The sequence below is a fragment of the Lonchura striata genome, chromosome 3, assembly GCF_050655825.1.
Source record: "Lonchura striata isolate lonStrDom1 chromosome 3, ASM5065582v1, whole genome shotgun sequence".
Classification (NCBI taxonomy): domain Eukaryota; kingdom Metazoa; phylum Chordata; class Aves; order Passeriformes; family Estrildidae; genus Lonchura; species Lonchura striata.
Window position 1 is genome coordinate 37,982,481 of NC_140705.1, and position 25,394 is coordinate 38,007,874.

At 36.7% G+C, this 25,394-nt stretch overlaps 1 protein-coding gene across 10 annotated transcripts in view; it reads right to left on the reverse strand.

Moving 5' to 3' along the window:
• Nucleotides 1-25,394, reverse strand: part of EPHA7 (EPH receptor A7) — a 216,891-nt gene that overhangs the window by 69,892 nt on the left and 121,605 nt on the right. For 4 of the 10 annotated variants that reach the window (XM_021545314.3, XM_085574846.1, XM_085574844.1 and 1 more), the window contains exons 8-16: nucleotides 18,900-19,008; nucleotides 18,148-18,203; nucleotides 14,169-14,294; nucleotides 9,804-9,989; nucleotides 9,182-9,243; nucleotides 7,895-8,104; nucleotides 6,682-6,831; nucleotides 2,037-2,230; nucleotides 777-932 (exon numbers count right to left, since the gene is read on the reverse strand). In XM_021545314.3, coding sequence (XP_021400989.1) covers nucleotides 777-932; nucleotides 2,037-2,230; nucleotides 6,682-6,831; nucleotides 7,895-8,104; nucleotides 9,182-9,243; nucleotides 9,804-9,989; nucleotides 14,169-14,294; nucleotides 18,148-18,203; nucleotides 18,900-19,008 — 1,249 coding nt within the window. The remainder of the gene's footprint in view (nucleotides 1-776; nucleotides 933-2,036; nucleotides 2,231-6,681; nucleotides 6,832-7,894; nucleotides 8,105-9,181; nucleotides 9,244-9,803; nucleotides 9,990-14,168; nucleotides 14,295-18,147; nucleotides 18,204-18,899; nucleotides 19,009-25,394) is intronic. The other 6 variants (XM_085574848.1, XM_021545348.3, XM_085574847.1 and 3 more) reach the window with 3 other exon arrangements.

Below are 25,394 nucleotides of genomic sequence, written 5' to 3' on the forward strand. Positions count from 1 at the left end.
TAAAGAGATGCCTAGATGCCTTTGCATATTGACACATACCCATCATGCAAATGAATGAGGAACAGCAGTTTCAGCTCTGCCCCTACTAATGCTAGAAGCTTGTGGACTCTGATGACAGTTCCCAAGCTATAGGCTGAAACCCCTGGTGACACCAGGCAGATAAGAATAGGGTTGAAATCTTGAGAATATTGGCTTAGAAACTTTTTTAGAAACCCACTGCTCTCTAAGAGGAACTACATGTGTTCAGCAAGCACCAGGACAAAAAAGTTGTTTGCAGGGTGCCAAGAAGACCTGTTTTAAGATGACAGTACTGATACAGGCCATGTCTGCCTTCAGAAAATTGTTTTGCTTCTACAGACTTATCCTGATGCAAAGTCCTGTCCTGCAGGACACAGACAGCCCTCAGCCAATTAGAAGAAAATTCCACATCTTCCCAGAGCACATTGGGAAAAAGGTACCAATTAGGTGGTGGAGGCAAAGTGGTTGTTTTGCTATACATACTTTGGAAGGGGTCATGTTCTCCCTCAAATTCTAGTCCCTTCACGTTATTTCAATTGGTCTGAAAAGCAGGGAAAAAAGTGATGCCACACAGAGGTAGCAGGGTATTTGCCCTTTCATGAGATGCTTTAATACAACATCATCAGCTGCTAAAATGGCTGGCTTGACCCCAAGTACAATGTTTGTACTCAAGAGTAAAGTTTTGGAGTTGAACATTGTGTAGTATTGTACCTAGAAATTCCCTAAATGCAAGTGAAACATGCCCAGTACTAACTTACTCAATAGTCATCCTGGCAACTGATTCAAGAGAGTTGTAGCCTGCTGCTGTGAAATTATCCTTATATCTTTCCATCTTAATAGCTTGTAACCATTCGCCTACGGAGCAGAAAGTGGTAAAATCGGGAGTGTTCTGGTCCAGAAGAGGGCTAATTGGTCTATGGAGAAGGAAAAAGGAAAGTAAGTTGTTTCCAAAGAGAGTAAAACATCAGGGAGTATTTAGCAAGGTGAGAGTCAAATAAGTTTTGGGTATTAAAAATGTCAAGAGTAGAAAGTAATAGGCCTTTATACACAGTTTAGATTATTCTGTGAATAGCTCTTGACTGCTCTGTAGCTCACAATATGTACTTCCTAAGCTTATTCACATAAAAGATGAAAGGTCAGAGTGAGCAAAATCAGCCTAATGGACTAATGTTACCAATATAAAATCAACCTTATTACCTAGCATGACAGCAGCTGTCTCTATGTTGCTGAGTAAAATAAAGATGCTATTCTTTTAGGCATCTTAGAAAACATAGTAGTAGCTACTCCCATTTTTAAATTGGATGGGACAAAACAAAGACAAGGGAAGAGCAGAGACACAAAGTCTTAAGGTCACACAGCAAATCAGTCAGTAGAAGAATCAGGAGCAGAACACAGGCCAGTTGATTCCCTAGTACAGTGGTCTACCTAGCAGATCAAAAGATTACCATGATTAAATAATTCACCTGAAATTTATGAAGAAGCCATTAAAAACTGCATCATGAAATACAATGAGATGCAATCACTGAAAGGAGTTAAAGGCAGAAAATGAAAGATAAAATCTAGAGTGTAGCATGTCAAGGTACATTGGCCAAGCATGAGTATTGTTAATTACTATTTCTACTGTAGCAGTTCCTCGGGCAAGGGATGCATCATATAAACATACAATAGGCAATGATCCTTGCCCTCCAGACTTTATGATTTTAAGAAACAAGGAAAACACAGACTAGTGGTGAGAGTGCAGAAAGAGTGATGAGCAGGCAGTAGTTTACTGAGAAATGTGTTAGTTCTGCGATATTTACTTCATTTTGGTAGTTTTTTTTTCCAAGGAAGTCTGTTTTTGGCTTTGTTTAACATGGTATATAGAAGGGCAAATGAGGGAAGAGAAGAACAGGGAACAGAAAGAAGGAAGAACTGAAAGACAGATGAAATAAGTGTGAACTGGAACCAGCCACCAAGCAGAACATCCAGAGCCCAGCCATGTGCACCATCATAAGAACACACACTAAAGCTTTTCTTACCTGCTACAGGTTCCCAGTGGGGTTTTCAAGCTGTTTGGATTTCTAATCATTTTGTCCAGAATGCCAACTATCTGTTCAAACTTTGGCCTTTCACCGCGTTCCTTCTGCCAACAATCCAGCATCAGCTGGTGCAGTCCTGCTGGGCAATCCATGGGCGCTGGCAAACGATAGCCTTCTTCAATTGCTTTTATAACCTAGTAGCCAAAATAGTTAATCGTTTTTCATCAACAGTAATTTAAAGAATATGTGTTGCTACCCAGTTCAAACATCTAAGAAAAAATAAAATAAAGTAAAATAAAATAAAATAAGAATAAACTAAAATTTGCCATTGGTTTTGCAGAAATGCGACTCTGTTGTTTTGACACTAGCCTTCAGGTTTTCAAATAATTTTCCCAGCTTCATTTTTGGGCTTATTAAGAATATTGTTCTATATGTGCAGAACATCGATATATTACCTAGACAAGTGAGTAGCACGAAACAACAATTAAATTCACAGAGGAAGAAGCAGATAGATTGATAAATTGAGTTATTTCAGAAAGCATTATTACTAGCCCCAAGGTTTTTATGAAAGAGTGTGTGGTAGAAGCAACTGACTTTTAAATGGATGGATATCTTTGCATGCACATATAAAATACAAGAAGCCTGAAGGTATTATAAAAATATCCAAGAAAAATGTTTAGCAGATAGAAAGTGCTAGGAAAAAAAGTTATATTTTATGTCTAGCCATGTTATATTAATGATAAAGCAGCATAACTATGTCGTGTGAGAGAGAAAGACCTGGGTAAATGCTATTTTAATATATCACAGAAAGTTAGATTTAATAAGAGATGCTGCTAGATGATGATATGATCAAAGGACAGCATAAATGTCTGAACCAAGAATTACACCCACCCGTTGACTTCCTTAGCCAAGTCCATTTGGATTTAAGTAAAAAATAAAAATGGATAAAGTAAAATCACAGCAAACTGCTGTAAACCTTGAGGGCAGAATAAAAAAGCACATCAGGAAGCAAGGCAGATAAGAAAAGCTAGTGAAAAAGGGCTAAAACACTGTTCATGGGGGATTTCAAGTATACTGACATTGACTGACACAGCAGCATTAGAATTGCTAAGGAAGGGTGCTTGCTCCTGAAGGGGAGTGCATAGGACTGCCTTCTCCCTCATTTTGTATAGAAAGCAAGATCAGAAGCTCTTCTAGATGTAGTTCTGGGATGTAGATCTAGTATGTTAAACAAAGTTGGTGAATATCCAGGTTTTAGTAAAAATAATTACCTTATAAAGAAAATATTCTGTAGGTTGTGTGAGAAAACACAGAAGTAATGGGCTGTAAAGCAGACAGAACTGCAGACAATACAGAATGACCTTCAAAACGCTGGCTGAAATCCAGCCAGGTTTTGTATCAAAACCTTTTGCATAAAAGAAATTTTATGAAAAGAGAAGGCATAGCCCAGTGGTAAGGCAGTGACTGCAGTTCTGTGTCACAGAATGTCCTTCTGACCTCAGGGAAGTTGCCTCATCTCCCTAGGCCTCAGCTTTCTCTCTGAACATTTAGAATGACAGTACTGTCCTACAGCTCAAAAATGACTGAGAAATATTCAATTCCTGCAGAAACATCCACACCTTGAAGAATGAGTGCAGTGACCTTTTACAAATGTTGAAGTTGTCTGTCAGAGAGGGTGTGGAGAGAGGTTTTCTGCAGAAGAACAGGGAAATTGGAAGAACAGAGCTATACAGTAAAGAAAACATTAAAAGTAAAATCTAAGATCCTTTAGAGCTATATTAAGAGAAAAAGAAAAGAACAGCTCCTTATGCTTAGAAGTAGTAGTGGAATGAAAGTGAAAAATGATCTACAGTGTGTACAGGACAATTGCTGTGCTGTGAAAATTAATGCAGAAATTTCTGGCCCTCTAAATGGCAAAAGGTATTAAACACTTTGAGCATGCTACATGTGATTTATTACAAATGAAGTAGTTGCTTAAGAGGTCACAAAACACAGATCACCAATGAGAAATTAAAAAGTAGGTGCCAGCAGCAACCATGCGACCACCAAAATATCTAATACCCTTTGACCTGGCAAACTATTTACATAAGACTCTATCCAAGAATGTAAGGGAGAGTGAAAGCATGAATGAAGGGATCAGAACAGGATTGTTCCCTATTAACTACAAATTGCATGGAAACCTGAAGAGAAGTGGGAATCAAGATGATGTTTTTGAAGCTTTGGTGATACTTCAGACTCAGATTCCTGATGTGTATTCTGAGCTAGAAGGGTGAAACCAGGTATGAAATAATGAGTCAGCTAGAGATGAATAGAATTGCTATGAATGTCCAAAACATTGAAAAAATATTCTAAAATATTGATAAGTAAAGTACGACAACTGTCCACTCTGCTAAGAAAGGAGGAATGGGGGTCAAAACATCAGTACTCAAAGAAAATTAAATAGATTATATTTTTTTTTAATAAGCAAACCTACAAAGAGAAAACAGCTGGAGTTCTCATTAATAGAATTGATTTATATTATCCACACTTCGCACAATTTGTTTTTGAAATTCTGCTTTTGCTGCAAAAAGAGTAAAAGGGAATACTCTTAAGACTATGCTTTTACCATAAGCAGGCGATCTGAGGATTTAAAGCAATATAGAAGAGGACTGGGTCTTGTTACATTATATACTAGATGCCAACAATGAAGTATTAAATATGGGTAACTGGACAATGTAATGTTGTAACTATGACTGTGGTCATACAACATTAATACAGGTTAATGATTATAATAATGGTAAGAAATCCAGAAGTATAACATTGCCCTTTTCTGAAGAACTAATGTGCACTGAGGTCAGAAACAAAATGGGAGCAAGAACATCAGCAGTCTAATAGGGGAATGGGGGTTTGAGGGCTACTGTTACTAGCAAGGATTAAGCTGAGGTGAGCCCACTGCTCAGGGAAGTTGGGACCTCTGTCTATCATCTGTGCTCAGTCTGCTGTGCCTCTGCAGGGACTTTGTAGGATGAGAGTTCTTTTGGTGCACCCTAGCCCCAGATCATTGCTAAAAGGAAGGTTTTGCTTGAAAAGAGTTCACAATACAAATATGTATCCTCCATCAGTCTAAAGCAATGACTTAAAGGAGGAAGGGGAGGATTAAATAAAGGCTATCTAAAGATCCAAAGTCAGGGAGGCCTGTTATTTACGAGATCTGCTCTATGACTACACACACATCCACTTTTAGGCAAAATGTCACACCTAAAATATAAAGCTAAGTGCAAAATTAGAAGAACACATTTGGAATTTTTCATTACCGTTAAATACTCCAACTAGAGACTTTGAAGGAGAATAAATAACAAATCATTAGATGACTCTAAATTTTTGCATCCTCAAATATCTAGGGATTGGTAGGATGTGTATATGGTATGGGAGAACACATGCCTAAAGATCACAACATACAAGAATATTTGGAATTATTTCACCAAGCAAATGATGCATCTTTTAACTATGTGGTATTGAAGATTATAATGAAAGATGCTAAAAAGGGATAAAACTGTAAAAAGTGGCAAGTAGCTATTTTTTGAAAGAGACTCACTTGTGCTTTACATGAAGTTTTCAATAGAAGGAATACTTTTCAAAATCTAATAAGAGCATAAAGATATCAAAATTTCTCCTCTATTTAAATTTTTTTTCCTTATTGTTCCCTGTAAGATAGGTAAGGTTTGCCTTTGAGGCATCTTATATTCCTGTCAGACTTCTTTTATGTTTGAATCTAGTACAGAAGGAAGGTGTCAAAAGAAATGAAACTCTACTGGGTGTCTGGGGAATGTAAATATTTCTTTTTCTCTGCCCCAAGGACTTGTTTGCCCATATTTTGACAGTCCATGAAATCTTTGACACTGAGACCTGTCAAATATTAACAACTTTGCACTGTGCCAAACTGACTCATCATCTACACTTTTATCTTTTTTTTCAACTTTGATGTTGATCATTCAATCAAAAATTAAAATAACAATTAAAAAAACCACTCAAGCTCCCACCTGAAGAACTTTAAATGAGACTCTTTCTGACATCTTTGACACCTGTATGGCTTTTTCCTGTGTAATTTCTATATTAATAGATACTCCTGTCAGAAGTCAAGATTAACACCCATCTGTTCTATTACTGATGACCTGTTGCTCTGGATCATATTTTATGCTAACAAGGGTACTTTTAAATCAGCATAATTAATCTGAAAAAGCCAAAGTAGGTCATTAGCTGCCACTCAGACTTTTAACAACTTTTTTCAAATGATTAATCATTGCTCTAAGGTCAAAAACCTCAGAATTATTTTTTATTGAAAAAAAATTAAATTAAAAAATTAATTCTTTCCATTAAGCGCAGTAAAGCGAAGACCCCATATTACTATTTTTGATGTTCCAGTTTTAATTGATACTTAGGACAGAAACCTACAATATCCATGTGGCAAAAAAAAAGGATTTTGACTTTGGTAAAAAGTGATAGCTCTGTAACTTTTTAATTTTGTGACAACCACACAGTACTTAGATAAGTCTTATTTCTAAACCAATATTTTAAGCACTTATAGTGAAATACATATGTATGTGTATACAAGATGTAATTTATGTTTTACTAACACACACACAGAGTCACAAACAGACAAACCTACATCTTGATTTGACATGTCCCAGTAAGGCCGTTCTCCATAAGACATTACTTCCCACATAACTATTCCGTAACTCCACACATCACTGGCTGAGGTAAATTTGCGGTACTGAATGGCCTCTGGAGCTGTCCATCTCACTGGAATTTTTCCACCCTATGAACAAAAAAGAAAAAAAAAAGAAATTTCTCTTTCTCACCCATGGGATTTTTATGTCATCTTCCATATAATGAGTTTACAATTATTTTCATCAACATCAAGAGAAGCACTTACATGATGTGCTATGGTGGACCAATTTCAGAATTTTCAAAGGTGTCTTAGGAAACTTAGTATCTTAAAACACTTGGAACATAGATACTTAGATACTTATAAAACATATGTTGATGAATTTCTGTGGAAGTGGTTATCCCTCCACTGATTTTAAAGCACTGCTTAGATGTCTGATTTACACTAGCCATTTAATTCCTGGCTGTCTGAAGCTAGGTGAGGGGAATCCCAACCTGTCCATATAAATCCCACTGACTTGTCATATTGCTCCTCCGAAATCTTGGTCTGACATTTTTAAACCCGGTTCCCACTTAGACCCCAACGGCAGGAGTGACAGCTGTGAATGCCGGTGTGGTTTCCTGGATCCCTGTGCCTGTCGGAGCAGATTCCAGGGGCCCCTCCTTCCCTCAGCATGGGAAAACAGGTACAGGGAGGCCCCATGGGTGGGAAAGTGGAGCTAGCTCAACAAAAGAATAAAGAGCACAGTGTGCCTGATGAATGCATATTTAAGAAAAGCGTCCCACCCAAAAGCAAGGGAAAATATAGGAGTTGAGCTTTGTCACAGACTAGCCTCCAGCTAGTCAACCCTTTGGTGAGATAAAATCTAGCCTCTAAAATAGTAACAGCTTACAAATATTTTAATTGACTCATAGTAAATTAGACATTTAAAATTTTTATGGATAAAACTTCCTTATTTGTTCAATCAGAAAATCATGAGAAATGGAGTAAAGAAGATACCACACAAAATATTTAGAACTTTGTCAAATAAAAATGTATATTCTTACAAAAATATTATCTCCTAATTAGAGACAGGTTTCTGCACAGACTCTTCCTTTTGACTGGCTAAACCCCCCATCAATTAATGTATTTGTCTTATCTATACCCTCCAGAAGATACACTTCTTCTAAATAACCATATCTCAAAACTATTAAAACCCCTTGGTTTATCTTACGGTTGTAGTGTAGACAGCCTCTGGATCATCTTCTATAACTCTGGAAAGGCCAAAGTCTGATACTTTACAAACAAGGTTGCTGTTGACAAGAATATTGCGTGCTGCAAGATCCCTGTGTACATATCCCATATCGGCCAAATATCTCATTCCAGCAGCAATTCCTCTCAACATCCCCACTAGCTGAATGACAGTAAATTGCCCATCATGTTTCTGGAGGGAAGAAAGGAGCAGCAATTCTTGTTAGTATAGCTGAGAAGAGAAACAAGAATTAGTTTTATGACTTTAGTTTTCTACTTATTTACTCCTTCTGTGGCAAAGAAACTCACCTCAAGCACACTTTCTTCTGAGATAAAGCAGTGCATCCAGTTAAGAAATGTGTGAGTAATTAAAGTACTAATAGTAACAATACTTGCTAACCACTGTGTCTTTCTCCCTAACTAAAGGCAAGTCACTTCCAGGAGAGATCAGCTAATGAAGATTTGCTAATGTTATAGCTTGCTTCTACGATGTTCATCTCTCAGAATAATTATTGTATCAAGAAAACAAGAACTATCTCATTTTTGTAACCCTAGCTACTGATAACTTTCATTCACAGCTTGCAGTTTATTAAAAAAAAAAATCTGTTTTCTATAGAGTGTTTACATATCATCTTATACTGATATGCATGCCTGGAAAGGAGTCAGAACTGGTGAGTTCAGAACATACTTAAAAACCACTAAATTGTTCTGAATTCACATTTATGTTTTCTTTGTTTGTCTCTTAAACAGAATCATAATTCATTTAGGGATTCTTTAATGCTAATTTCCATCATGCTGACACAGTAAAATTCTGCTCCCAAAAGGCCGAAGATTGGACTTCAGGTATCAGTGGTTTTAATTTCAACTGGTGGCTATAATAAACTCCACTATGTCTATGCCACTCTAAATCACAAATTCCAGAATGTCCCCACATGAATCTGTCTTATCTTCTCATTCCTGATCTGGTTTTTCTGAAACAACATAGAGAACTTGCTACTATTTGTCAAAACTCCATTTCAACCTGAAAAACATTTTAATTATACTTAATTAAATATAATAAAAATAATATAAATATAATTAATATTTTAATTGTATTTAATTATATGTGTATCTGTACATATAAATATGTCTTATACCTGTGTATATATATATATGTGTATATATATATATATATATATGCGCACAGGTATAGGACATATTTTTTAACGTGTCAATATACAATATATGTCACTTTAAATATATTAATATAAGTTTTCATTTTGGTACTCACCCTAAGAAATGCATCTAAGGCCCCATTCTCCATGTATTCTATTACAATCATGACTGGTTTCCCTGAAAGAAAAGAAGACAGATATTTGAGAACAGCAAAAACAAATGGAGTGCCTTTTTTTGATAAAACAAATGCTATTCCTTTGAAGGACTGAATCATCCAGACACTGAACATTTCTGAGCCCTCCAGCACTGTTACAGAGCTCTAATTTCTTAAATATCTGCATGGAAAGTGGTCATGATTCATAAAATCGAACCATACAAATCCAAAAGTCAGTGTGTTCTCCGAACTCCTGCTGTGTGAACAGGACTCTGGAATAATGACACTTCAGATTATAGGAAAAGACATGAGAAACCTTATCTCTCTGCATGGTCTTTGAGGCCAAATGAAACTAGAAAAATAATATGTTTCAAAGTACTTCATCTTTTAATCATGCGTGCATCTAAATTTTTTTCCTCAGGTTGTAGCATAAAGTAAGTATTGTTTTAGTTAGTTACGCATCAGGAGAAAATCCATTAGGAGTGTGCAGTCTGTTTATAATTTGAATATTTGACCATGAATAAGGCAGAGCAATTTCTGCCATCGTGTTGTTATTTGACTGACAGACTGAGCTGCTGCTTACCTCTGGTAACAACTCCTTCCAGGTGAACCACATTGGGATGGTCAAACTGCCCCATGATGCTTGCTTCACACAGAAAATCTCTCCTCTGCTTTTCAGTGTAGCCAACTTTCAGAGTTTTTATGGCTACTGCAACGTCTCTCTTGCCAGGAAGCTTTAGACGCCCACTGCACACTTCACCAAACTCTCCTAAAATGAAGTAGATCAATGCTGAATTACTCTAAATACCAGTATTTTTTTTAGGCCTTGATTCAAATAGCCACCTAAGTGTGTGTTTAAATTTAATGTGTTCATATTTGAAATGGATTACTTCGGCATGTGCCTTAAATGAATTGCTGACCCCTACAGAATAAACATTTCAGTTAAGACAACTGACAGGACTATTATTTGAATATTTTAAGAGACTTTTTAATAATTGCTTGCATTTTTTCAAAAACATAAACAATGAAGTGATTTTCATAAGAAAACACTATTATTGAAACAGTGATACCATTCCTAAGTAAAAATGTCTCTCTGCTCTACATGGTTTCCTTGCTATCTTTGGTTTCAATGGACTTTTTTTCTTTCAAAAGGCAGATCTTGCAGAGCTGTTTTTAATTTAGCATCCTTATGGTGTTAAATGAAGCACTACATTATTGCCTTCAAGCAGCATAATTTACTTTACAGATTATGAAATGAAAGGTGTGACTTATAACAATTTTGTTACATTAAACAAACACAAGCAAATACTGCAAGTTTGTTAAAGGCTCTAAACTAACAGACAACTGGAACTTGAATAAGCCTATGATAAAAAAGACCAAACAGCCAGCAAGAACACAAAAAAAAAAAAAAAAAAAAAACCCCAAAAAAAACCCCAACCAAATCTGGAAGAGAAGTAATTGGACTCCATCAGGAGAGAGGATGGAAGCATGTGCGATGTAGAGCTGAGTGGCAATATATCTACCTCACTAAAGAGATTATGAAAGATTTAAGCATTGTTCTTTGTCTCACACCTGTGTCAGCAGAGAACAAAAGTGAGATCTCCAGCTCTGCAGACAGGAAGAAAATTCTCCTTGTATACATAGAAGAAGAGGGTAGTAACAGATGTTACTGAATAAAAGGCGATGTTTCTTTACAAAGAAAGATTAACCACAAAAATATTTAATAATCTGGTACTTCACAAACTTGTCTGATGTTTGAGAGGTATGGTTCCAAGTCCCTCCCCCAAATCAAATCAAGTCAGAAATTTCTCTCCTGCATACCTGTGGAGTGTCTTAACATTTAAGCTGTTACGTATACACAGGTATGAAGACACACGCATCTACACACACATCTAAGACATGTTTTAGAATGAGTGCTGAAAAAAATGATTGAACTAGACCTACATAAAGAATTTTATTAGAGAATCCTTTTGTGAGAAACTTTGTGAGATCAGGACTGAAGTGGACATGCACACTTGGCAAGGTGTCTGGCTGTCAGTGGAGAGAAGTATGCTCACAGTTGGGCTGAATGCCTGAAGAGACAGATGTTGAAGTGTTTTAATGGATGGGCTGCAAAAAATCTTGCTTATGTCACCATCACTATTTGAACACTTATGTTCACCTATCAGTCCTAAATCAAGCTTTGGGAAAGAAAAAAGCAGTACCTGGGTCTTGACTTCACAGTTCATCCAGAAGGGTAGAACTTTGACCATGCCTTTGACCATTTTTAACTGACTAGTCTGAGCAAGCCTCCACTCAGCATGGCTTTTTTCACAACCCTTGTAAGAGATGACTGCGTATAGAATCAAATTCCTGTCCCTCACATTCTATGCTAGCTGACCCAAGGCTAGCTCAGATGAATTCCATATACCTTGTGCTGTATCTAAGCTAACTGACCACGCAAGTGTTCCTGCCTGAATATTATCCTCAACCATCCTTGGGCACTGAATTAAGAATGCCATGAGGTATAGCTGTTACATACACAACAACTAGCTGCTCATGCCCCTAAACTGGTGCCTTAACCTCCCTCTTGCACTTCATTAGCAATGTGGATAGCTATTAATGAATTCACCACTCACCTCACTCACAGCTCCTAGCTGCAAGAACTTCCTAAAGGATAACAATTTTCTCCAGCAGTACTTTCCAAAATTGTTTCCTTCCATGTTGAAAGCAAAATGTGAGTATAGGAGTGTGTCTGTGTGTCTGTGATGTTTCAGAGCCAGGTAATTAGGATACTTGGCACGGGAGACACTAAGGCTTTACTCCTTTCCAGCTCTCTGTGATCTAATTTTGATTGATTTCCAAAGGCAGATCACACACACTTGGGCAAACCAGAAACTTCAACTTGCATGTTATGCACTTCAGGCCAGGATGCTAGCCAATGAACTACTTTTATTCCCAAGAAAATAGTACATTCAGCTGAAATGATGCCCAAAATTAAACTGGAAAATATGACAACAAGAGAGGGAATACTGCACAGCCACACAGCCACTAGCTCAGCATGTAAACAAAGCAGAGGCTAAAACAAAGGATGTGTAGTATGAACAACTTAACATAGTGGACACCATCTTCGGCTTCTGACAGGTGGCCACAGTGGGATGGTAATGAAAATGTTGGCAAGGAAAGCACATATCCCTCATGTAAATTGAGTACAAGCATCCTTGCACCCTGTTTGTGTCTGAGAGACATGGCACTACTCAATAGTTGATGTGGCCAGCATTGCTGATACATATTGAGATTGCTAAATGGCTTTTCTGTTGCTGCCACTAGCAGAAATTCCATATTCTTTTTTGATGTATGAGTTTCAACTGCTGCTTTGGGTCTGTTTGCTTCTGTTGTTCCTGGACTACATATCATTTCACTCCTGTTTGCTATTTACATCAACAGGTTAAAGCCATAGCTAAACATGATACACAGTATGCTTTCACCACTGCATTCCTGATTCACTGAACTCCTAATTTACTTTCTTCAGACTGACTACTGACACACGTTAGTTGTTTTTGCTATCAATTATACACATTAAAATCAAGAATAAACTCATCTGCAAGTCAAGGAAATTAACACTCTGGAATTTGTCATAACAGTGAAAATTAATTTTAAACTGTATACTCTGCAGCACAAGTGTTTTTCAGCATTTTTCTCAGAAGGCATTAGCAAAATCCAACTGAATATATCTTTGTGCTCTGAACTGTTGCTATGCTGGTAGCTTTTTAACGCAAAGCAAAAGATAAAGCTCAGCAATTTTTCTATGCTAATCTTGCATATTGTGTATCTATTAGAAGAGATGCTGCCATTCTGGCATCACAAAAATTACTAGTTAGCAAGGACTGGATTCTTATGCTCTTACTCATCGAAGGAATAATTTGCTCAGCAGTGTGGTTCATTTCAATGGTACTACTCCTTGATTAAGACATGATTCAACATGACTGAGGTTACTTTAAAAAGGCGTTGTACTTTAAAATTCTAAGTGTAAATATTTTTTTTACAGGTAAAACAACTTATTCTAGAGATATTTCTTCTTCCATTTTTAAATAATACCGCAACATGTAATTTACAGTACCAAACAACGGGGTGATTTTAAAAGAATTCTGATAATACTTATATAAAACAACAGGAAAGCAAAAGAACATTTCCTCCAGGAATCCAAAGTATTTGATATTTTTCTTACTCATGGAAACTTAATTTCACTACATGGAGTAGTGCAATAAAAATGTCACGTATCTTATTAATGCAAACAAATGAAACTGCCTTTTTAGAGTATGAACACCATGGCTTAAGTAGGTGGTAGACAGCTCAAGAGAAAAAAAAGCAATGTAGTGCTGGTGCAATTACAATCAGTCATAAGAAGTTAAACAATAACTTTTTGTATTCATAAAATATCAAAAAGAAAAATGGTAGAAGAAAAAACAGCCTTAGGGAAGATTTTGTTATACAGAAACAAGACCTTCTTACTCTCTATTTGAGATTTTGTGCTGCAGCCAGTTTTCCTTATTCACATGAACAAAGATGCAGAGGTCAAAAAGCCCCCTTACAAAAGGCAAGCAAGCTGAATTTGCACAAATTACTAATGCCTTTACTCTGGCAGTAAATAACAGACAGCACAACTGGCCCACTCCCCCCCAGTTCCAATTTTAATAGCAGATACTTAATTAAAAACCCATAAGTTTTCAATGTCAAGCAATACTTTTAATTTACTCAGTTCTTTTGTTTTTTTCTAGTTGTAGTTGGGCTTTCCCCCTGTTTGTTTTACATTTTAGAAGCAAGTACGGCTTCATTGCTCTTAGCCACTCTGGCAAATTCAAAAAGTTCTTCTATACCTGAGGTATAATTATTTGCCTGTCATTATGATGAATGAGTTTCGATCCCAGCTAAATGGAAGAGTTGAATCAGGAAGCCACGGCAGCCTTACCTGCGCCAATCACACGCTCAATTTTAATACAAGAGGCATCTAGCTCCTTGGCGAATTGATGGACAGCTCTATTTGGGTCCTCGTAGGTTTCAGGGTCAATGTAGGTTTTGGTGCCTGGAAATTTAACTGTAATGATGTAAGAAAGCATGACTGTGATGAAGCAAAAGCATTTATTGTGCAGTCAGCCCAGGAATTTCATTATGCAGAGTGCTCCTTGGAAGAGTGAACCTGTTTCCATGCTACCTGAGCCAGAGCCGCTCTGAGAAGCAACCTTAGTTTTAGGCATCATCTGCAAGCATGCTAACACAAGTATACACAATCCCATCTCTAAAAAATGACTAACATTAGCATCTGCATCTCCTCTTGAACAGAAAGAAATAATAAATATTAAAGAGTACTTAATGGAATAAAATGCAAGGGTTGAGCGGGAGTAAAAGCAAAGTGAGGAAAGGGTATAATGCCAGCAGAGGAGGTGAAAGTTTCTTTTTATGTGTAGGGACATCTTATCCTCATCACCCAGGATGTATAAACAGCATTTCCTTATGTTATCTCTCTCCTCTAGAGGGATTTGAAAGGCTCCTCCACCCCCTTGAATTTGCTTAATCTACTGAATATAATATTGTTTGTAGACTGTGGCAGTAGTCAAAACTATTCACAGCACTCAGAAATTACATCCTCAAGTGTGTTTCTTGCACTATAATATGAACATGAAAAACACCTGTAGCCAAGTTGTAAAGTCACAGGAAGGGAAAGTGGCCTCTGTGGCACAATTATCTCCCCTCTCAAGCACCTAAGTGAATACTATTCAGCAACTTGTTTTTTGCTCTTCTTTCTCCATGCTTAGTACAGCTCAGGCAGCATAGTGCTCTGGCCAGCATGCAGGTTTTTTCCTTAGTTTGCTGATAATTCAGGTAAATTATCTTTTGCTATTCTGGTCAAAGTACAAACTCCTGATAATAGCAGAGCAACCCTGGAAATCTATTAATCAATCAATTTTTCTGAAATAAATTTGTTGACAAGAATTATGTTCTTGAGCTTTAATTAAATCAGTGAATTAAAACTCAATAGGAAAATGCAAAAATGGTCTTTTGTTAATTGATATACTCATAAGCAAGAACAGGATCAAAAGTCAATACAAAACATAAATAATTTTCAGTTGCTTTGTATTCTTTGAATTTAACATGTAATATATTAAATTTGAAACTATACTGAAAAACAGCTTAGTAATAATGTGTATTTATGTTTTAGCTGGTATTAATGACCTAAATCCATAAACCATAAGAAAAATAAAAACAAACCTAGAGAAATTGTTTCAATAATATAATGAAATTACAGGCAGGGAAATGATTTGAAATGTTGCCCAGATGTTGTTATCTGTCACATAATGTATTTAAATGGATGTTCTTTTAGTTGCATTGGAAATTTGAATGCTGACTTTTTAAAAAAAAATGATAAATATTTATTTTTTAAAACCAAAAGAGACTGGACAAAATGAGAATCAAGCAGTAAGTTGACCTCTGGTAGTAGTGCTTTAAAGCAAGGAGATGGAGAAGGAGACATCCTCTTGTGTTTGTGATAAAGGGCCTGGATTGGAAGTAACCTTGTGAATCTCAAGTGGGCCTCTGACGGGTCTTTGTTCAAGCTGTCATAAAACATTTTGACAGGCCAAGGCTACCCTGGCATAGCAACATGAAATAATGCTGGCCTGCATTTGCAGACATTGTTAGATGAAAAAGGGAGGAGGAAACCAAATATAAATCTGAATTGCTTGACTAAACTCGTCCATTGTACTTGTATCTTCAAGTGTAGCACTTGAGGTCAAAGAGAGATGAAGGGAACTGAAATGAAATATATGATGGTCCATTAAATGCTTTAAAAGCTTTAAAATCTACTTTAAAAAAAATGTTTGCTTGTAAGGGTTTTTTTGTTTGTTTGTTTGTTTTGTTTTTGTTCTAAGTAAAGAACAGAAATGTTACTTGCTTGTTGTAAGTTACTTTTTCAAAAATCCAGTCTGGTGCAGAAGAATGTTGTCTAGCTATTACAGAGCAAAAGGCCACCAAACTGGTGTTCACAACTCTGTGACCAAGCTGGTGACCACAGCATTGGGCTCCATCTCACTGTGTACATGGCTATCAAATGGAATTAAATGCTACACCTACAATCAACAGATGAAGAAAAACTAGTTTGGCAATAAGTGACTTTATCTGGTGCAACAATTTAAGAAAGACTCTTTATGCTCAATAATCAGGCTAATTTGCTAGATAACTAGATTTATTGAAAGTAAAATAAGGGAAAGGAACACTTATAAAATGTCACCATTTTTGGATCAATTATCAATATTAAGTAGCAGCTTTCAAATTAGTTAATTTACACTCTTAATGAAATAAAAAAGAAAAAATGTAACCAACAATGGAGATAAGAAATTATTTAGTTAGCATATCCCTTTTGTTTACATACTGACAACCAAGAATACATAGTTCATCTTTTCCTTCAAGGACATAACAAGTATTTTAAAAGTAACAGTAGTAGCTTTTCTGGAGATGTGAAAAGCTTATAATGCGTTATGAGAGGCAAATTTCAAATCCATCTCTCACAGAAGAGTAGCATTTAAGTAAAATGAGATTTTTGACAAATTCTTTAAAATAAGCTGCACTGCAAAGTGCATGATATATAATTCTTATCTCATTATTATTTTCCACTGTTCTGGCACAGTTTATGAATTGATTGACTAAAGCTGCAATGATGTCACTAATCAGCTTGACATTCACTGCATTTAAGCAATTTAGATAGCCACAGACACAAACTTAGGAAATGTGATCAATTTCCAGCTTTTTTTTTCAGGGAAGAAAGGCAAAACAGAACCTTGATCTGATTTTGAGTGGAGCTTTGGCTAGAACTATCCATTTAAAGAGGAATGCATTGAGAAAATGCTTAGAATTTATTACTAGTGGCTACGTAATTTTCCATGTGACATTGCTTTTAGATAATACCTCATGATTTTAACATGCCTAAAACAAACCCTATCGCATTAATAAAAAAAGATGGATTTAAGATACAACTGCAATTACTGATAGACAACAAAGGCTAAATGCAGCATAGCCTGACTAAATAACATGTACAATGTATGGGAGAAGACTGGAAAGACTGGAATTGTTCTGCATCAGAACTTATGTTCATTTTAATTCTGTGATTTTTTCAATTATGGTTGCTCAAAATAATTTTGCAATTTAGTTTAACACACTTCCTGAGTTAATGACTAATTCTAAAACAGATTAAAACATTCCTCTCCCCTTACATTTTCAGTTGTCATTAACCCAAGAAAGATGTGTTTTATTGAGTTTTCCCAGTGTTCTAGTTTAAGTTCAAATGGTAGACGTGATTTAAACAAGAGAGGCTTTAGGTACTATCCTTAGCTAGGCAAGTGATTGTAGATCACATGACAGTAATGAAGTGGCTGACCTTTCTTTTCATATTAAATATTCTATTTTTAAGGACATTATGTTTTGTAAATATTAATGGTGCTACTGTATTTGCAGTAGCAGAACACAGCTTTTGAGCAGAACAGCTTCATTTTAGGGTGATGCAATAACTCACACTTTCTTAATCTGAAGTTTGCCTGAGGTAAAGATGAAAAAATCACTTAGGCAAAAGTTTCTTGAATACTGCACCTCAAAGGGATCATTAAGACAATGTGAAACATGTATTCAGAGCAACCAAAAGAAACCAAAGAATGCAGAATGAAAACAACAGTATATAATAGACATATATAGAAATAAAACCATCTGTGTGAGCAATGTTTACTTTAATCTACATTCTTTTTGTGTAGGTCACATTTTTAGTGTTTAATTTCCCACTTGCTATTTATGCGGTAGTTTTGAATTTCCTATGGCATTATTTTTCATGGAATCTTGGTTTAGTATGGTCTACACTATTGCAACTTTGAATTTTTGAAAGGGGAGAAACAAAGCAAAACACTTACAATGAAAGTAAAGTTCTTCATCCCCTTCTTGATCTGCTTTGCTATAGCCACAATGCCTGAAAAGAAAGGAAAATACCAGTTTTACTAGTAAATAATGATTTACTTATCACATCTAAAGTCCTGACAAAATCAGTTCTACAGGCTGGGATTTTCAGGCACTGAACACCTAACTGCTGTAGGCCCTTTGAAACTTTCACCTATAATTCTATTGACAGCAGAGTTTTAAATAAATCATGAACAGTTGCAATCAAAAGACTTTTGTATCAAATACCAGTCGGGACAGGTCTTGGAGAAAAAATTCTACTTCTGGTGAAAGGCTTGTACAGATAAAACAGAGGATTAAAGAACTTGAAAGTAGAACACTGTTTTACATGAGGTTATTCTTAAACTTACTGCTGTGTCTCTTTTTTTTTTAATGTAAAGTCATTTAAAGGCTGATCAGATAAAGTGTCAGACTTCTCCATGTGAGAAAACTGAACAGAAAGAGAGACTTTGAGGAGCAGAGGTAAAGAACCTGCTAGGGGTTCCTTTTACAGCACATTTACGTAGGACAAAAAGAACATCTTGATACAAATATCTTGCCAAAGTAAGAGGACAAACCATATAATTGATAACAAGATTTAAATGAAAACTGTCCTTATTAAGAATTATTTCTGTTTCAGTTTTGTAAATTACTATCCCGGGTTCGACTTTGTCTCAGGAGTTCACAAGAGTGGTGCCAGATGTGCTTAAGCCTATCAAAGATGCAATACCTTCGTCCGATGATGAATCCAAACACCATGAAGACCAGGATGATAGTTCCTGCCACAGCAACCACAGCTATGATAATAACAGGATTCTGTTCACTGGAAACAGCTGTGGCTACAAACAGAGCACAGGGTTGAGATTAGTTAAAAATTAATCCCTACTAAGAGACTTCAAAAATTTAAGTCAATCATCATGAATTGTAGACTGTCTACTGTAGTAGACTGCCTTTGTCTGAAACATTTACATTGATAAAGTTAGATTAAATAAGGGCCTCCATTGGAAATGCAACTAAATGCTGTATAAGTTAATGATTGTCTACATTGAATAAAAAGAAGCCAAGCTGGAATTTCCATGGCCAAAGTGGTACAGCCATTACCTGAAAGCCAGCACTACTAGCATCTGTCACTTCCACTCCTGACTACTGCTTTGCTGCATTTGTTTTGACTCCCTCCTAAAAGAGGAGTACTGGATATCCCTAAAAGGAGGGACAGTAGGAGAGTAATCCCTAACTCTGCTTCTAGCCTCCGCTCTAAAACTCATTGATATGACTTTGAAGGCTTCCAAGAAAATAGTGTCTTTAAGAAAAATGTTTGTGCTGAAGCGCTATTAACACAGATTTCCTAGGTAGCATATTTCAATCTCTTACTGCAATTAATCATTGTAAATAGCTATTATTACTTACCATTTGTTTCTGTTAGCAACAAAAAGGTGCTTCCACATTAATACAAAATAGAATTCTCCATGCTTCAGAGAATTTACATGCTAAAATATCCCCACATTATTGCTCTTTTTATTCAGATATGCCAATTCTATTAATATATGTAAATGTATACATGTCACATTAATGTAAACTGAGGACGTAATACTTAGCCTGAGAAACCTTGAAGCTTGTTAAAAACATTGCTTGCCTGACATCTAATAAGGGTGTCCATGTACTCTCATACATTAAGTAACCACAGCTCTCCTGAACTCTGGAGATGCACTGGTTTGTAACAGTGAGTGAGGATCTGAACCAGAAGATGAATAGAGGATGAGACATGAGGGACTGTGTGAGAGTCAGCTGGAATCATAGAATCACAAAATCATAGAATAATTTAGGTTATAAAAGTCTTCCAAGATCATCAAGTCCAACCTTTGACCAAATATCACCATATCAAACCACATGCAGTAAATGCTGCATGTGGCACTTGGGTGGCTCATTCCAATGACTAAATACCTGTTTAGTAACAAAATTCTCCCTGATATCCCCTGGTGTATCTTAAGGCTCTGTCTTCTTGTCCTTGGGAAGAGACTGACCCCTACCTTACAACAAGCTCCATTCAGGTATTTTTAGAGAGTGGCTCCTCCCTGAGCCTCCATTTCTCCAGGCTAAACAACCCCAGCTCCCTCAGTTTCTCCTCATCAGACTTGTGCTGCTATTGCAAATTCTGTTCCCTTCTCTGGACATGCTCCAGCAACTCAATGTCCTTTCCAAAGTGAAAGGCCCAGAAGCGGATACAAGACTCATGGTGTGGCCTCACCAGTGTCAAATACAGAGCGATGATCACTATCCTAATCCCACTGGTCACACTATTCCTGAAACAAGCCAGCATGCCATTGGCCTTCTTGGTCACCTGGGCACACACTGGTTCATGTTCAGCCAGCTGTTGATCAGCATCCCCAGGTCCTTTTACACTAGGCCACTTTTCAGGTACTCCTCCCCTGACCTGTAGTGTTGCATGATGTTGTGATGACCCAAGTGCAGAACTCAACATCCTTATATGCTTCCTGGGTTGTCTGCCCCCTTCTTCCAAAGGTCATAAACTTTTTTTCCCTGAATTCCAGTGAAAGCTCCCTATTCAGCCATTCCAGTTTTCTTCCCCACTGGCTCACCTTTCAGCACACAGGGATGGCCTGTTTCTGTGCCTAAAGGATTTCCTTCATCTCCTCCTGTTTGTTACCCATACTGTGTGCATTGGTGTAGATACACTTCAGTTGGGTTGATTTCACCCCCAACATTGGCATGCCACTCCTGGACTCTCCTCTAGCAAGCCTGGTCTTACCCCTTTCCCCTTTCAAACCTAGTTTAAAGTCCTATCAGCCCTTCAAATTCATGGGATTTAAATAATCCCATGAATAATTTTCCCCTTTAAGATAGGTGAACCCCATCTGTCTCCAGCAGGCCGGGCCATATAAACTGTCCCACGACTTGAAATGCAGCCAACAGATGAAAGAGGAAGAGGAAAAAAAGGAAACCAAACTGATAGCTGATTAACTAAATTAATGATATGCTAATATGGTTTACTGCTGGTACTGGTAAATGAACTAGAATGTCTACACTAGGATTTATGAACTCCACAAAATTGGACTTGTGTTACAGACTTCAAAGGTTCCCATAGAAACAAATAGCTCAGAATTTTCTTGGAAGGAGTAAGCCAATCAACATGATTTATTTTTTCCCTTACACTGACCTGTACCAACTGTTTCCCCCCAAAATAACAAACCCCTTGTTATACTACACAGATTTAGAATACTCTGCACTGGAGGGAAATTGCACACACATCATACACACACCCCTCTGGTTTTATTTCCTGAAGAAACTTGTAATTTTTCTATATTCTCTCTAATGCACATGAAAAAGACCACACTATTCCTATAACTCTTTAACTAAAAAACAATGCTTATCATTAAGTAACTATAACTTTCTGAGATACAAAGTCAGTAGGATGCTACTGTAGATCTGCCTGTATTCCACTCATGCAGCTTTTAAGAAAAAGCAGTGACTGTCTTGTGCAAGAGACTAGGAGCAAAAGTCATAGAACTCAGTTTCTGCAACTTATCTAGGCCATCAAAACAGACAATCTCAAGGAATGTAAAATTTCCATAAAATACAGCATTTCTTTAAACTGTTCCCATCTCTCTTTGAACTTCACTGCAAACCTCACTTGGAAGTGAAGAAGAGGCAGCTGTCATAATGGCCAGGGTGTGAAGCTTCATCCATCCAAAAGAATTTGGAAAAATCCCCAGACCTGCCTGTCACCTAGTCCAGTAGCCAAGATAAGTGCATAGAGGCTGACATATGTGAGTGGGTTGCTCTATGTAAGTGCCTCACAGATTTTAGGTACTTGCACATTCTGGAAGCAAGCAGATGATGTTTTTTGGGCTCTGGAAAATGTTGGGGACATGGTACACTGGCCAACTGCTAAGACAGGTGGGATGCAATGCAAGATTTATTTTTATATGTTAAAAAAAAAGAGAGGAGGGGGCTGATTGTGGGCATGGTTTGGTATAAAGTCAGTGACAGTAGTGTAAGACATCTGCCTCTGTTCAGGTACTCTGCTGCTTCCCCTGTGTGATGAACTCAGTCTGCTGGTGTAAGGGGGAATCAGAACACAGCTTCTGGAATGATCCCTGTGGTTTGGCAGAAACAAAGATGCTAGAGTGTTCTTAGAGGAATAGTTTTGGGATGCAGAAGGTCTTTTCAGAGGGTGCATGCATGGCTACCAGTCACAGGTGATGCCACAACAACAATGACAGGGAATCAGCACCAGGACAGGAAAGTTCTTACCTCTGCTTAAGCTGTGCTCAAAGGTTGACACAGGGAGCTGGCACTTGGGCATTCAGCTACAGCTGACACCTGATCTGAGCTATGAGATGTACACATCCAATGCACAATGCTTAATTTAAAGAAGTTAAATTTAAACCAGCTTATAAATACATGGTTGTAGGGATGGGGAATGCATATCTAAACACCCTGGAGGATTTTAAAAAAGTTATCAGCTTAAAATGCTGTGTTAATGCTCCATCAACCATTTCTCAGGCAAGCAACTTCAGATGCACAATTTCTGGAAAGGAAAAGAATTCTTGGTGAAGTTCACCATGAAAGCTTCAATGATAACTGGATCCATTTATGCCAAATACTACTTTCTTAAGTATTTCTTAAGTATGTGCTTTATGCCTTCTATAAAAATGTGTAGTATTGTTATTTCAGACTTTGGAGATAAATTTTAGGTATGACCAATGCTTCAATCATCTTTGATTTACTCAGATTCATGGAAAAAGGAAAAATACTAAATTCCAGGTTTTCTCAAGTGCTTCTACCTTAACAGTAAGAGCTGTAAAGAAGTCAAAGATTGGACTTGATGACCTCAGAGGCCTTTTCCAACCTAATTGATTCTGTGATTCTGTAAGTGAAAAGATCTGCTTCCATTACAAAAAGCAGAGGATTGTCTTTAGGTCCACTGGCTACAAACCACTTACCTTGACTTTTAAATACGTCAGTGAACCAAGAGACAGAATTGACACTTGAGTGATATTTTATGCATTTGAGTGTTTTTCCAGAGGGACTTCTGTTTCTAATAACCAGCCAGGATGACTAGGACCATTGATTGATCTGTGGCACTAGTAGAATAGAAATGGTCTCCCTTTATAAAGCATGTTTACCTCATAGTTTTGAAATTTTTCCATAAATATCTATGCAATACCCAACATGTATTATATGATCTAATGCAGGTATAATATATGTATATTTTACATATTAGATAGTATTAATATAATGGATACAGTTCCTCAAATATTGAAAAGTGGCTATACAGTTTCTATCACAATTCAGAAAACAGCACACTATTCAAAAATCTACTTAATTAACAACACCAACCAAACAGTGCCAACCATAGGAAGTACCAGGACAAATCCATGTAGGCAACATGACTAACTGAATGTGGTGGTCATTATATATATTCTTACACAAATATATACATGTGTATTTTTTTCTTAAACTACTTTGGCATTTTTAAAAGCTGAATTCAGAAATCCACTGGAATTATGAGAAGAAGCCAAAACCTCTAAACTGTAGCATAACACGATTTAGTGTTCACCTGCATGGTATGTCCCTTGAGGTATATTTCCCAAAACCAATCCAATAAAGGTCTTCCTTTCAAATGCTAACAATAGACAAATTTGATGATCCTGTAAATTCTGATAAAATTATAACTAAAATATAAGAAACTAATACTTTAATATAAAACAATTTTAGAAGAGTTTAATGGAATTTGCTATCTTTTTACCAACATTTTAATTACTTCTGAAAACCCTATATGGGAAATTTTGGATGCTTATTCTTGCTGGGAATTCTATTTTCTAATGTTGTCTCAAGATAATGGATTTTCTTTAATGAAAACACAGGACATTTTTCATGGCATCTGAAAGCATACAACTGGCCTGTGAAAAAAGAAACCTGCTGTGCATCCTGGCCAAGAGTCTCTGTGGTTTATATGCATGTTTTCATCATCTGAGTCAGAAAAGGAGTACAGGAGAGTGGTCAGTGATGCATTTATTATAGGATTTTCTAATCTCCCATATGTTGATCAAACTCCAGTCAAAACTATTTATCTTTGAAATCACCTTTGCTAATCTTAGCAGCTACCAGTCTGCTTACATTCAGTATGTAAAAAATACTCTGATAATTAGAGAAATGTTGGGGAAATATTTTGATGTAATAATTTTAAACCACTATGGACAATAAATTATCTAATTAGCAGGAACTTATTATGACAGACTTCTAATTTGTTTTCCAGAAAACTATTTAAAATAAGAAATTACTTCTGGATGTACCTAAGGTTCCCATTCTGCAAAATGGGGATTCTGCTACTGACTTTTTCTGCAGATGGGAAGTATGCTATTAGACACAGAGCTAATAATATTAGTAATAACAGCTCACTGCTGTTATTATGATAATTACTGTTTCAATTATGTCTATTAGATATGTGGTATTAGTCATTATTTATAGTTTTTATATTCTGTGTGGAACTAAGGTGGAATCAAGACCTAACTAACGTATATTAACAATAACCACAAGTTGTTCAGGTGACACCTGGCTGCAATTAATAGGACGCAATAATGTGTGTCTGCACATACCCCTTGAATTCACTGGCTATGTATTCCTGTATTTCCAGCTCCCAGTCTAACTGACTTGTCAAGGTCAACGTGAAGCAAATGCTCTAAACCAGGGAAACAAGATTTGGGTCTGCAACAGGGTGGTGGAGCTGCCAGGGACACAGTCCCTGTGAAGGGGATCAGGGCTCCCAGGCCTCACTGATGGAAGAAGTTTTTTGGTTACACATTTTACAACTTATTATACGAGCCTGTAAAGAACTTAGTATCATTAAGATTTCTTTACTGAACTAAATTGCCAATGAATTCAAAATTCACTAAAGATGGAATAACAGCTGAAGACACACATACAAACTAAACTACCAAGTTGTTGGGTTTTTCTTCAGAAAGTCAAATGGGGAAAAAATAGCCTGGAGAAGTCTCTGTGGGTTGAAATCTCCTCCTTTCTTCTCTCCCCAGTTAGAGAACAATCTAGTTGAGTTATTCAGCTCATCACTACTCACTTCTTTTGTGGGGAGAAATAAGAGTGTATCTGAATTTAAAAAAAAAAAAAACAATCTTCATGTATTAGAAGGAGAGCAAAGAAGAAGAACCTAATATGTAACAAATCTCCTCCAGCAAACTGAAAG